The 13,715-nt window shown below is 36.2% G+C and overlaps 1 protein-coding gene across 5 annotated transcripts in view; it reads left to right on the top strand.

Moving 5' to 3' along the window:
• Positions 1–13,715, top strand: part of STX17 (syntaxin 17) — an 87,854-nt gene that overhangs the window by 58,052 nt on the left and 16,087 nt on the right. For all 5 annotated transcript variants that reach the window (XR_010944937.1, XM_067743820.1, XM_067743822.1 and 2 more), the window contains exons 5-6: positions 5,900–6,015; positions 6,094–6,144. Coding sequence is in view for 4 of the 5 variants with exons in the window: in XM_067743820.1 (XP_067599921.1) it covers positions 5,900–6,015; positions 6,094–6,144 (167 nt within the window). In the remaining variant the exon portion in view is untranslated. The remainder of the gene's footprint in view (positions 1–5,899; positions 6,016–6,093; positions 6,145–13,715) is intronic.

Here is a 13,715-nt window from a genome sequence, read left to right as displayed (position 1 = left end):
CAATTTTATAATTTCAGATGTGCTCTAATCACTTCACTCTGTTGATAACCGCTACCTAGCAACACTGCCTAAAGTGTTGTTCTGGGGAGAAGGAAATGTTAGCACTCAACCTTGGTCGAAGAGTGTTTGGGAAGAATGCTTTTTGATAGTTTGTAGTTACTGTTTACATCATCTTGTTCATATGTAATTATCACCTCCATAATGATGCAGCTGAATGTTGTTCTTACCATGTAGTGCAAACCTATACTTTATGTTTGTGTATAGAGAAACTGGGCCTTATAAGTTCCCTGAGATTAAGGAGTCATCTACCAGACATTGTGACAGTTGTGATGACAGTAATAAAACTGATAATATTGGATTTTCTTGTAAGAGTCACTGGCATCAGTCTCTTTTGCTATTTAGGTTTTTTTTTGTTGTTGTTTTGTTTTTTCGTTTTTTTTTGCGGTAAGCGGGCCTCTCACTGTTGTGGCCTCTCCCGTTGTGGAGCACAGGCTCTGGACGCACAGGCTCAGCGGCCATGGCTCACGGGTCTAGCCGCTCCGCGGCATGTGGGATCTTCCCAGACCGGGGCACGAGTCCGCGTCCCCTGCATCTGCAGTCGGACTCTCGACCACTGCACCACCAGGGAAGCCCTGCTATTTAGTTTTGAATCGCTATCACCAGCAATTCCTTAGCAAACAAAACTTTTGAGTTCTATTTAAGTATTCTAGCTTTAATTTGCATTTTAGTATTGCATTGTTTGTGTTCCTACCAGTAGGATTGTTTGGGCTCAACAAGTTTGGGTTTATATGTCATCAGAGGAATTGGGTCATTATTAGAAAAAGGTAGTTTACCCAGTTTGCTGGCAATTAACTTTCTCTGTAGGGAGCTGACTGGTGTTAAAAAAAAAATGTTGGCAAAATTTGAGGAAGCATGTGTACGGAGGAAGTGAAGAAGATTGGGGCAGAGCCAGAGGATAAGGGAGAAGAAATAGGTGAAATTTGTTTTCCAACTCTGTTGGTTCTCAAACTTCTCAATTCATGGAATACCAAATTAGCTAAAGAACTAATCACTTGCCACTGAGAGAAACTACAAAATTAACTCTCTGCATCTAGTGCTGATTTAATTGAAACAGTCATTCTATTTATAAAATCAGATACCTAAATTATACCTAAAACAGTGTGTATAGTTTCAAATTCTGAACTGTCTGCTGGTCAGATTGTGCTTTGACTTTGAATCCATTGCCAACATTAGCAGTTAAAATTAACTGTCTCACCCAATGCCTGAGTATTTCACCAAATGTGAAGTTTCTACTAGGTTGTGTTAAATCCATAAATATTATTAACAAGTAATTGAGAGGGTGGGAAAGAAGAATAACGAAAAGAGAGCAACTAATACGTAAGACTTTAATAGTGGGGTAAGAGCTGGGTTTGCTCCATGTGTGGTCTTCTTCTAGCTGTAGACTCTTTTCTGTCATTCTACATGTTTTTATACTGTGCTCTCTGTTTTTTTCTTATTTTTGCTTTAGGTACTCATAATAGTAATGACAGCCTATACAGAAAATATATGTTTGATTTGCACAGAAATTAATGCCTTAAAATACTTTTTCCTTTAAAAATTCAATCTGATTATAAATAAATTGGTTGGAAACATCAAGATTCAGGAGCAATGTTGCCACATTTCCATGACTGAGATCAAAATACAAAAATAGTTTTTCATTTACAGATAGAAATAACAAGTAGAATAGAATGTTTTATGTTCTCTGGAGAATGAAAGAAGCTTATTAAGTTTAGGGGGAAGCTGTGATGATTTTGCTGTTTCTTTTGTCCAGATTCTGAGAGTTCCTAAAGCAAATCTTCTCTGCCGATCTTGCCTGATCTGAGAAACTCCCTTCTTTCTCTCCTGTGTGTCTAGTTCATTTTTAGCATATTGCCTCCCACCAAGAGAAGTGATGAGCCTACACATTTGTTTTGTATTTAGAAAGGTGTATCAAGGCATACAGAGCAAACCAGTGCTTCTCTCTTTCTTTCTTACTCCCCATCCAGCACACACACTTCATCAGTGCAATAGAAACAGAATCTTATTACATTTTAAACAAATATTCACAAAAGGAAAGAATCCAACCTTAAAACTGCTGGGAACTTCAGACCAGCATATTGAATTTAATGAAATATTAGATATTATCACAGTACATATATACACTTGTATTGAACAGTTTTGTAAATCACATAGATGCTTTTGTATATTATTCAGAAGGTGTGTTTTGTATTGGTTTTAATATTCTTAAAAATTCTCCTCTGCAGCTTAGTTAAGCCATGACTTAGAAGTCATCTTATTTCAATGGGTAGGTTTATGTAGATGATCAGTAAAATAATGTCACTATGTTAAAGCTGTTAGAACATGAAAGAATTCAGGAAATGCTTTTGAATTAACTTAGATTTATAATGGAACTTTTTCTAATGTAGTAAAATTTAGTAGAAATTCCTTAAATATGTCTTGTAATTCTTACTAGAGTCATTGCCCTTCGTGATGTATGGAGAAAGGTGGGGGGGGGCAGAGAGAGAATATGTTTAGACACAGAGAGAAAGGAGGAGTCTTATGTCCATGTTATTAAGCTTATTTTTCACATGAATTAAAAATATCTTAATGTTTATTTGAGTTTATAGTCAATAATATTTTATAAATAGAATTTGAAAAACACTGGTGAGTGATACGTATAGTCCACGTGCCCTTTACACTTGCAGTTGTTTGCAAGTGGATGGAACTGAGATTGTTATGTCCTGTAAAACAATAGCAATTTTGACTTCTGTGGACAGGATAAGAACTCTTTAGCCATCTTTCCTGCAGCTATAATCTATCTCTGTGTTTTGCCTCATCATGTCTGTAGCAACTTGTAAAAGTTCAAAGTCAATGGATGATCACTGAGATATAGTGATTTTTAATACAAGCTGGAATAAATGAATTACGGAAGTTGTAGAAATTAAAAGATTCCTTTCTCTATTGTTAGTCACGCCTCGAATTGATTAGTGATGTTCCGAGTTGTAAGTTTACAACAGGATTTTCCATGGAAGAGAACAGATTTCTTTGTTCTAAGACTCCATTTGAACTAAGATGCATACGCAGTTTGGTTTCAAGTGAAACATAAATGACTTAAATATTTTTTATTTTTTCACTGAGGGAAATCTTTTGTGTTTGCTTCAAATGTCAAACATTTCCCATCCCTTCATTTTTTAGGTCAAGAATTTATGTAATCACGATAATAATAATTATTTTGTTATACATCCTGGCATATTTCATTGGAATCTTCTCTAACAGAACGAAGATTATGCCTTAAAAAAAATCTTTTGAGTGTTGTTATGTTTATAAAGTTCTGCTTTACATTTGATCTGTTAATGATAACAGTTATCATTATTCATCATCCTATTAAAGAAGTTGGGAGCTCTTATTACAAAAGCAATATTAAGTAGAAGAAAGATCTTAGAGTAATTAATTACTTTGAGAAGTATTTTTATGTGATAACTTAAGACAGGGTAAGTAACTCTTTTAAGCATTTGTAAAAATCAGAGCTTTTAAAATGTTGGATATTTGCTATATGTTGTAATGTAAAACATATTTTGTATTTGAAGTTTTTGCTCTTCCTTTAAGGTAGGGAAATGTACTCATTTCAGTGAAGATTCAAAATTAAAAGAACACTGTCAATTCTAATAAGCCTACAAATTAACTTTTAATCAACTGACTGTGCCCTTCCTAAACAATTCAGATGGGTTTTTTTCCTCAAGAGGTAAAACATTCTCAAATTTTGAAAGTAAAATAGTAATGCAGTTTTATAAAATACCACTTTTATATTGTATGTCTTTTACTTTGTGCTTTGGCAAGACCAGACTGCTGATTTTATATTAAGCTATATTGGTTGTTGTTTTTTTTTTGAGGACCTTTTTCATGCTGGTCTCTCCACCTAGAATTTATATTCCTATCTTCTTAGGCTAGTAGGAAAGATCACCTTTTTTAGTTTGGTGCACACCACACCAAACTAGGTCAGATGCCACCCCCAGCTTGAAACTCCCATAAATACTATATGTATCTATATTTAGCTAGATATCAGTGCACTCTCTTATTGTTTTAGGATTGTCTCTTTGTATGTCTTCTCTGCTAGAATATAAGTTCCTTGAGAGCAGATACTTTGTATTCACTTTTTTTTATCCCTGGTACTCAACACAATACATAATGGGTCCTCAGAAAATATTAAAGTGGTAGGTGTTTTGAGCTTGCAGTAAGGAAGACAAAGGGAAGTAGACCTTCACATCTCTTCTTTCCATTTCCACCGCCACTATCCTAGAGCACACCATCATCATTTTGCACCAGACACATTGAAAAGCCTCCCAACTGGTTTTTCACTCTTTAAGTTTTCACCTTTCAACTCCATCCTTAATCTGTTGTTCACACTACAGCTGTGGTTACCTTTCTAAATCTGAAATCTGATTATGGCACCCTCAGCTTCCCGTCTCCCACTCCTTTTAAAAGTTCCAGATTGATCTTAAGAGAAAGACAAAACTTTAATATAGTTTACAATGCCATAAATGATGTCATCTTAGATTTCCAGCCTCAACCTTTGCTTTCTCTTGTCATAGTCTATGCTTCAGTTATACTGACTCCTTTCAGTTCCCAAACTTATGCAAATATTATTCTCCCTGGCCTGAATACTTTCTCCTTCCCCCTCTACCCATGCCCCAGTTCAGCTATATAATTTCTGTTCATCCTCAGGCTTCAGCTTCAGAACCTTCTCAGACCACTCTTCCTCCACAAGTCTAGGTTAAATACCTTTCTTTGGTGCTCACATAGCATTCCATGCTTACCCATATCATAGTTCTTATCAGACTATAGTGAGCTTGCCTGTTAACATGTCTATATCACACATTATATAGTAAGTTCCATTAACAATAGTGGCAGTAGCAGTGACAGTAATAGTAACTATTAACCACTTGTTCTTAATAGATAAGCCAGCCACAGTGCAAAATAAATACCACCTCATTTTACAAATGAGGAAAATCAGTCAAAGAGGTGAAATACCTTCCCAAGTCAAAGAGCTAGTAAATAGCCAAACTAGGATTCTAACCCAGATCGTTCTGACTAGGCCCATACCCCTAACCACTATGACTTGGAACTGTTTTGTGATTTACCTTAGCACACTGATTGGCATATAGTAGGCATTTTATAAATATCAGTTTAATGAATGGATTGGTAAAACCAATAGAAGGAAATAAGAAAGACTTGAAAGTGGAGTTTGGAGTATAAATTAATTCATCTTTATAACAGTGTTTAATGAGGAAAGCCTTAATGGGTTGATGACTTTTTAAAATCCAGAAATGACATAGAAGCAGTGGAGGCATGGGCCAGAAAAATTACTCTGAGGAGAAGGGTAGCGATATGTACAAAAAGATACATATGGTAAGAGATGTTAGTTTGATGACAAATTTATTGTTACCAAAAATGACTGATTTTCATTGCTAAAAATACATCACTTCCCTACTTTTAAAATCTTGTGAATCTGATGTTTATTACTAAAATAGCCAAAGAAATGTTAATGATTTAGCAATGAAAAGTGTTAAACATATCTACTGGGTATCTCTTCATAGAACATTGGCCAAATAGAATAGTTCTACTTTGTGCTACTTCCACATCTAGCCCTAGTTATTCAGATTGGGTAAGTTGTATCTGTAGCAATTTTTTTAGATGACTTTGTAGAATAATTAAAGAAAAAATATTTGTTAAGTAACTTGCCCATAGATATATAATCAATTTACTTTTAGCCTGAATTCTGTTAGTAAGCATTTCACATGGTAGTTGTTTTATGGAATTGATTCATTCTACCGTCTTTCTAACAAAGCAGATAAACTCTAAACATGAGGCTATGTTCATCCAGGAACATTTCACACTGCTGAAGACGAAGCTGATCCTCAGAGTATGACTCAGATATATGTGTTGCCTGAAATTCCTCGAGATCAAAATGCTGCAGAATCATGGGAAACCTTAGAAGCGGTATGTTAAAAATGATTTTCCTTTTGGTAGCTGTGAGGCATGAAAGTAAGTAACTTCCTCTTTCTCTTTCTTTTTAAGGACTTAATTGAACTTAGCCAACTGGTCACTGATTTCTCTCTCCTAGTGAATGTAAGTATATAACTGTTTTTGGCTCAGAGATGTTAGATTAATAGGATAAGAGACTTTTATCAATCACTAGGCTTCTGAGCAGAATTTTAATAGAATTTACAATTTTTTAAAAATTAAGGATCTTTATTCTTTTTTTTTAAATTCATTAATTTTTTATTTTTGGCTGCGTTGGGTCTTCGTTGCTGCGCGCAGGCTTTCTCTAGTTGCAGCGACCGGGGGCTACTCTTCATTGCGGTGCGCAGTCTTCTCATTGCAGTGGCTTCTCTTGTTGCAGACCATGGGCTCTAGGCACGCGGGCTTCAGCAGTTGTGGCACGTGGGCTCAGTAGTTGTGGTGCATGGGCTTAGTTGCTCTGCAGCATGTGGGATCTTCCCAGACCAGGGCTCGAACCCATGTCCCCTGCATTGGCAGATTCTTAACCACTGTGCCACCAGGGAAGTCCCGAATTTACAATTTTTAAGACTGGTATTGAGCCAGGGACAGAAGTCTAACTGTCCTCAAATCCCAGTTCAATTTAAAAAAAAAATTATTAAGCACTTTTTACACAAAAGGTACTTGGTATTGGGGTTCTGACAAGGTTGGATATAAAAATAAATGAAGCCTGCTGTCTGCCTTTAAGGATTTACAGTGGGTGGCCATAAGCTTGGACTCACCCAAAACTGAAATTTCAAGCATTATTGTTAAATGCAAAAATAAGGTGTGAAAAGAAGTATTATTGGCTCCAAGGAGAATTGTTTAATTCCAAGGGAGGGAGCCAGGGATTGTGACATAGAAGCATTAAGGATAGTGTCACAAGATAGGTAGCATTTGCTTGAGCCTTGGAAAATGAGTAAAATTTCCACAGGAGGGAATGAGGGGGTGCATTTGAAGACATCTAAACAAAAACATGGAGTAAAGAAGGGTATAGCCTTTCAGGAATGACAAGAACTACAGTGTAACCAAAGCATAAGATACCATGGGCAAACTAAGCAAGGAGATTGAGATGCCATTGAAGGCCATACCAAAGAATTTGAACTTTACTTTGTAGGTATCAAGGAGCCAGTAGATTTTTGAGCAGATTAGAGTGATGTGATAGCCTGTGCTTCAGAAAGGTCACTGTTAGCAGTGTGAATAATAGCCCTAGGGAGGAGGAGATTATAGGTGGAAGGACCTTAGGAATCAATTGCAGGAGTTTAACTGAGAGCATGGCAATACAAGTATAAAGATAAAAGACAGCTGAGAGGTATTTCTGGGGTAGACTTAGTAGGAATTGGAGGAAGATGGAAGAGTCAAAGAAAATAAACATTAAGGCTTTATTCTGCGTAACCGGGTAGCCAGTGATACTATTAACATAGACTAGGGAACATAAAGTAGATTTGGTGGGAAAGATAGAACAGATTTTGTCATTATTTTTATAAGTTATTCTTATTTTTCCTTCCCAGGAATTGTGGGAAGGGGTGTGTGTGTGTGTGTGTATACGTATGTATATACAGGTGCAAGTCTGTTTCTGCGTATGCTTCTGTCTGGGTTTAGTTCATTGTTCTTGATCAAACCATGATTTAGGGGTTGTACATCTTTGAGTTATGGTTTCCCTGACATCTGGCTTTAAATTAGAAGAAGTTCCTAGATCACACAATCTCAGAATTGTCCTTTTGGAAAGGAGTTAGGAGGCCTACTAATCTAATCCTTCTACTCTTGCACCAACTTCTCAAATAGATGATCTTTTGCCTATTTTTGAACAATAACAGTGCAGGGATACAACCATTCCATTTGGAGTCTCTAACTCTTAGAAGTTTTTTCTTATGTAAAGTAAACTCTACCCTTAATAACTTTCCTCTAGTACTTTTGCCCTCTGGAGCCATATCCTGAAAAAGTTTGGTCTTTTTACCATACAAAAGTTTTTCACCACAGCCAACATAATACTCAGCGGTGAAAAGCTGAAAGCCTTCCCACTAAAATCTGGAATAAGACAAGGATGCCCAGACAAGACAAAAATAAAACATATCCAAATTGGAAGAGAAGAGGTAAAATTGTCAGTGTATGCAGATGACATGATACTATGTCGATGGGCATTTAGGTTGCTTCCATGTCTTGGCTATTGTAAATAGTGCTGCTATGAACATTGGGGTGAATGTGTCTTTTCACATTACAGTTTTCTTCAGATATATGCAGAGGTGTGGGATTGCTGGATCATATGGCAACTGTTTTCAGTTTTTTGAGGAACTTCCATGCTGTTTTCTAGAGTGGCTGTACCAATTTACATTCCCACCAGCAGTATAGGAGGGTTCCCTTTTCTACACCCTCTACAGTATTTGATATTTGTAGACCTTTTAATGATGATCATTCTGACCGGTGGTAGGTGGTACCCCTTTGTAGTTTTGATTTGCATTTCTCTAATAGCGATATTGAGCATCTTTTCTTGTGCCTATTGACCATCTGCATGTCTTCTTTGGAGAAATGTGTTTAGGTCATCTGCCCATTTTTGGATTGGATTGTTTGTTTTTTTGTTATTGAGTTGTATGAGCTGTTTTATATTTTGGAAATTAATCCCTTGTTGCATTGTTTGCAAATACTTTCTCCCAATCCATAGGTTGTATTTTCATTTTTATTTATGGTTTCCTTTGCTGTGCAAAAGCTTATAAGTTTGATTAGGTCTTGTTTGTTTATTTTTGCTTTTATTTCAATTGCCTTAGGATACTGACCTAGAAAGAAAACTTTGCCACAGTTTATGTCAGAGAATATTTTGTCTGTGTTCTCTTATAGGAGTTTTCGGGGGTCAGTCTTGCATTTAAGTCTTTAAGCCATTTTGAGTTTATTTTTGTGTATGGTGAGAGGATGTGTTCTAACTTCATTGATTTACATGCAGCTGCCCAACTTTCCCAGCACCACTTGCTGAAGAAACTGTCTTTTTCCCATTGTATATTCTTGCCTCCTTTGTCGAAGATTTGACTGTAGGTGTGTGGGTTTATTTCGGGGCTCTCTTTTCTGTTGCATTGATCCATATGTCTTTTTTTTTTTGTGCCAGTACCACACTGTTTTGATTACTGTAGCTTTGTAGTATTGTCTGAAGTCTGGGAAGGTTATGCCTCCTGCTTTGTTCTTTTTCTTCAGGATTGCTTTGGCAATTCTGGGTCTTTTATGATTCCATATAAATTTCAGGATTATTCGTTGTAGGTCTGTGAAAAATGTCATGGGTAATCTGATAAGGATAATATTAAATCTGTAGATTGCCTTGGGTATATGGCCATTTTAACAATATGAATTTCTCCAATTGAAGAACATGGGATATCTTTACATTTCTTTGCATCATCTTCAGTTTCCTTTATCAGTGTTTTATAGTTCTCAGCTTTCAATTATTTCACCTCCTTGGTCAGGTTTATTCCTAAGTTTTTTTTGTTGTTGTTGATGTGATTTTAAAAGGGATTGTTTTTTTACTTTCTCTTTCTGATATTTCATTGTTAGTGTAAAGAAATGCAACAGATTTCTGTATGCTAATCTTGTATCCTGCTACCTTGGTGAATTCATTTATCATTTCTAGTAGTTTTTTTATGGAGTCATTAGGGTTTTCTCTATACTACTCAGCCATAAAAAAGAATGAAATAATGCCATTTGCAGCAACATGAATGAACCTAGAGATTATCATACTAAGTGAAGTAAGTCAGAAAGAGAAAGATACCATATGATATCACTTATATGTGGAATCTAAAATATGACACAAATGAACTTATTTACGAAACAGAAACAGACTCACAGACATAGAGAACAGACTTGTGGTTGCCAAGGCGGAAGTGGGGCTAGGGAGGGATGGATTGGGAATTCGGAATTAGCAGATGCAAATTATTATATATAGAAGGGATAAACAACAAGGTCCTATTGAATATAGTTCCCTGTATAGCACAGGGAACTATGTTCAATATCCTGTAATAAACCATAATGGAGAGGGAAAAAAAACAAAAAGTTTTTCACTTCTTTGAGATCAACATTATCCTTCCTAACCCTACCACACCTCAGCATATTTTCTTCTCTTAAGAACTCTTGATTCTCTAATGTGTTCTTTCTAGAATATGATTTCTCAGCTTTTCAGTACTAGCGACTTACTCTGCTTGTTTTCTAGTTTGTGGATTTTTTTCTTGGAATGTAATGCCTAAAATTGAGTACAGTAAATTGTTAAAAGCATTTTCCTTTTTTAAATGCTTCTAAATCAGAAGCAGCAAAATGTTTGAAATTTCTGAATTAGGTATCTGTATAGTGTGTTAATATATTTGCATATAAAAGGGAATAATACAATATAAATCCCAAAATATTTGTTGTTTTTACAATCAAGATTTATTCAATAATTGTAACTCATAATCTGATCTAATGCAGTTTGTAAAATCTGTACATAGTTTGTAAAATCTGTGTGGTTACACAAATATTTACATTTGCCAAAAGTCATCGATATGTACATGATAACATGGATAAGTTACAGTGTATGTAAATTATACCTCAAAGTTGATATAAAAAACAAACTAAACATGTACAAAGTTCTTCTCATTCAAAAGGAATACATTTCTCTTCCAATGGAATAGGCACATGAAAGGGGAATTAAGGGTTTGTGGCCATTTAACAAGTTGTATTTCTGATTACATTATGTAAGCAGCTCCTAGCCCCTAATCTGAGGAAGATTTGTGCAGGAAAACTTTGGGTATAGCCATGGCTGTAAACAAATGTCCTATTTATAATAGTCTGTGTAAGGACATGAGACAGAATGCTATTAGGCAAAAGCTCAAGGGAGAACCCCTGATTACTGTTCCCAGGGTGAGTGAGTTCTCATGACCACATTGTCAAGCACTCAACAGAAACTCCATTTAGACACCATATGATTTGGGAACATAACAAGAGTGACCACATCCTCTCATTATCATCACATGGTCATGATAGTATCTAGGCTAATTAACCATGTATTTATGGAGTGCTTTCTATGTGCATAACACTGTGCCAAACTCAATGAAGAATAGAGAATAGTATAAAAAAAGAACCTATAGTTTAGTCAAGATAGTTACACAACATTGTGAATGTACTTAATGCCACTGAATTGTACACTTAAAAATTGTTAATTTTATATATATTTTTACCACAGTAAAAAAGTACTTGCAAAGCCATTGAGAGATCCACATGTGGTCCAATACATGTTAATAAATTAATATCTACTAGGCACCCTGCTTTTTTCTTCAACCTTATTGCTCAAGTGTCCTCTTCTATTCCTGTAACTGTGGAACCAACCCTATTTCTAGTCAAGGGGAATTAGAAGAACTCTGGGCCATTCGCTCAACAGCACATCACCACTGCTACTAGTCCAGTTTTGTCTCTACCTTTTGTCTTATTCCTTATGGCTCTTATAATCAAGTTTTAGTCCCAATGCATAAAACTGGGTTGTAATAGATTAGATCAGATTCCTCCATTTATTACCAATGCGACCTTGAGGATGTTAACAACACTAGCTTTGTAAATTGGTGGGAAGACTCCATGAGATATTTTCTACTATTTCCCACTCCCTTCCCTACCACACTGACCCACTGCATTCCTTCTTTTGTCCCTCCCTTATTAGATTCCCTCTTTGCTTGGTATTCTGCTTTGCCACCACTAATACCTTTAGACATTTTAGTGCTATGGTTCCTATAGTCCCTTTCCTATTACTAAAATCTCCTAATGTCAACACCATACTTACCTACTCTGTTTATTGCCTACTGTAGGACAGTATACTCTGCCTGTATCTCATAGTGTTTGTTTCTGGGCTTTTCTTTGTATATGATTGCATGTTAATTAAGGCATATAGATTATGTATCTTTGGAGTTCAGAACCAAGATAGCTCACTTGGTTGGGATCTAAGACTAAAGCTGGCCTTGAAAGCTGGCTGGAATTTAGAGAGTGAAGAATAAAGGAGCATACCTGGAATTTTGGCATTAGCTTCTTAAACCTGTAGCTTTCCAAGCACACTGATTAAACTGTACAACTACCAGCAAGGGAAAAACAATTCTTCATTAGTTTTGACTTCAAATGCCTAAATTGCATTCTACTTGACAAATATTAATAAATCACATTTTTTCAGACTCTTAGGTGCTCCTATAACTGCTTATTAAGATTCTGTTATTTTTTTCAGGCAGACAAGGAAACCTAATTCAGTGTTTCTTAAAATCCATAGACATATTCTTAGAGTATTTCGAGAATTGTTTTCCTTTAAAAAGGGAAAAGTCTATACATTACTCTAGTTTGAGAAAGCTACAGAGTCTCTCATAAATGGTTTTAACTCATTGTTAAAGGGATGTTGAGAGCATATATGAGGTGCCAAATGTTAAAAAGGAAGTTTAATGGTTGTCAGATTTGGGAGGCCTAGGAGATGAAAGCAAACATAAGCAAATCAGAAGCAAAAAGGGACGGCTGGTAGATAGTGGTGTGTAGGCTTCTGAGCTGCCACTGTTGTTAGGACCTTGGTGTGCTGTACCAGGATAAAGTTATGTATGTATGGTTTGGCCCAGCATAAAGAGCCAAGGTCATAGTGGACAAGTGGTGACCAGATTCAGCTCTGAATGGAGTCTAGTTTGGCATTCTATGGACAGTGATAGACAACTCTTGACACCAATTTGCTGCCTAGCTATAATTGTCTAACTATATCACTGAGTCCTCCTTACTCAAGGAATAGAATTTGAAAATATGGGCAAAATTTGAGACTCAAATCAAGCAAAATAGGGGAAGAAGAAAGTATAAAAAGAAAGAGGGCCAACTGTTTGTTGATCCCAGGAGAGGGGCTGGTCTGTGCTTTGCTTCACCTCCATGCCATTATTTAAGCAAGCTTCCTGATATCAGTAAATATGTCTTTACAGGTGTGGACTACTGTCCAGGGTGAGATAGGCTTTATCAAGTACTGGTGATTGCGGTGATGGGGAATATTACAGTTCAAATAATCAGTGATCTCAGGCTTCATTTTGTTTTGTGGTCCTTTCTCCAATTATTCCAAAGGATTTTAGTGAAAAAAAATTTTTTTTTAATTAGAGTATAATTGCTTTACAATGTTGTGTTAGTTTCTGCTGCATAATGAAGTGAATCAGCTATATGTATACCTATATTCCCTTCCTCTTGGACCTCCCTCCAACCCACCCTCACCCCCCCACCATCCCACACGTCTAGGTCGTCACAGAGCACCAAGCTGAGCTTCCTGTGCATTATAGCATGTTCCCATTAGCTATCTATTTTATGCATAGTAGTGTATATATGTCAATCCTAATCTCCCAATTCGTCCCACCGTCTCCTTCCCCACCTGTGTCCATGTGTCCATTCTCTGTGTCTGCATCTCTATTCCTGCCTTGCATATAGGTTCATCTGTATACCATTTTTCTAGCTTTCACATATATGCATTAATATACGATATTTGTTTTTTTGGCTTACTTCACTCTGTATGACAGACTCTAGGTCCATTCACATCTCTACAAATGACCCAATTTCGTTCCTTTTTATGGCTGAGTAATATTCCATTGTATATGTATACCATATCTTCTTTATCCATTCATCTGTCATTGGACATTTAGGTTGTTTCCATGTTCTGGCGATTGTAAATA

This window comes from Pseudorca crassidens, chromosome 7 (assembly GCF_039906515.1).
Source record: "Pseudorca crassidens isolate mPseCra1 chromosome 7, mPseCra1.hap1, whole genome shotgun sequence".
Classification (NCBI taxonomy): domain Eukaryota; kingdom Metazoa; phylum Chordata; class Mammalia; order Artiodactyla; family Delphinidae; genus Pseudorca; species Pseudorca crassidens.
This window is presented reverse-complemented; position numbering and strand designations above follow the sequence as displayed.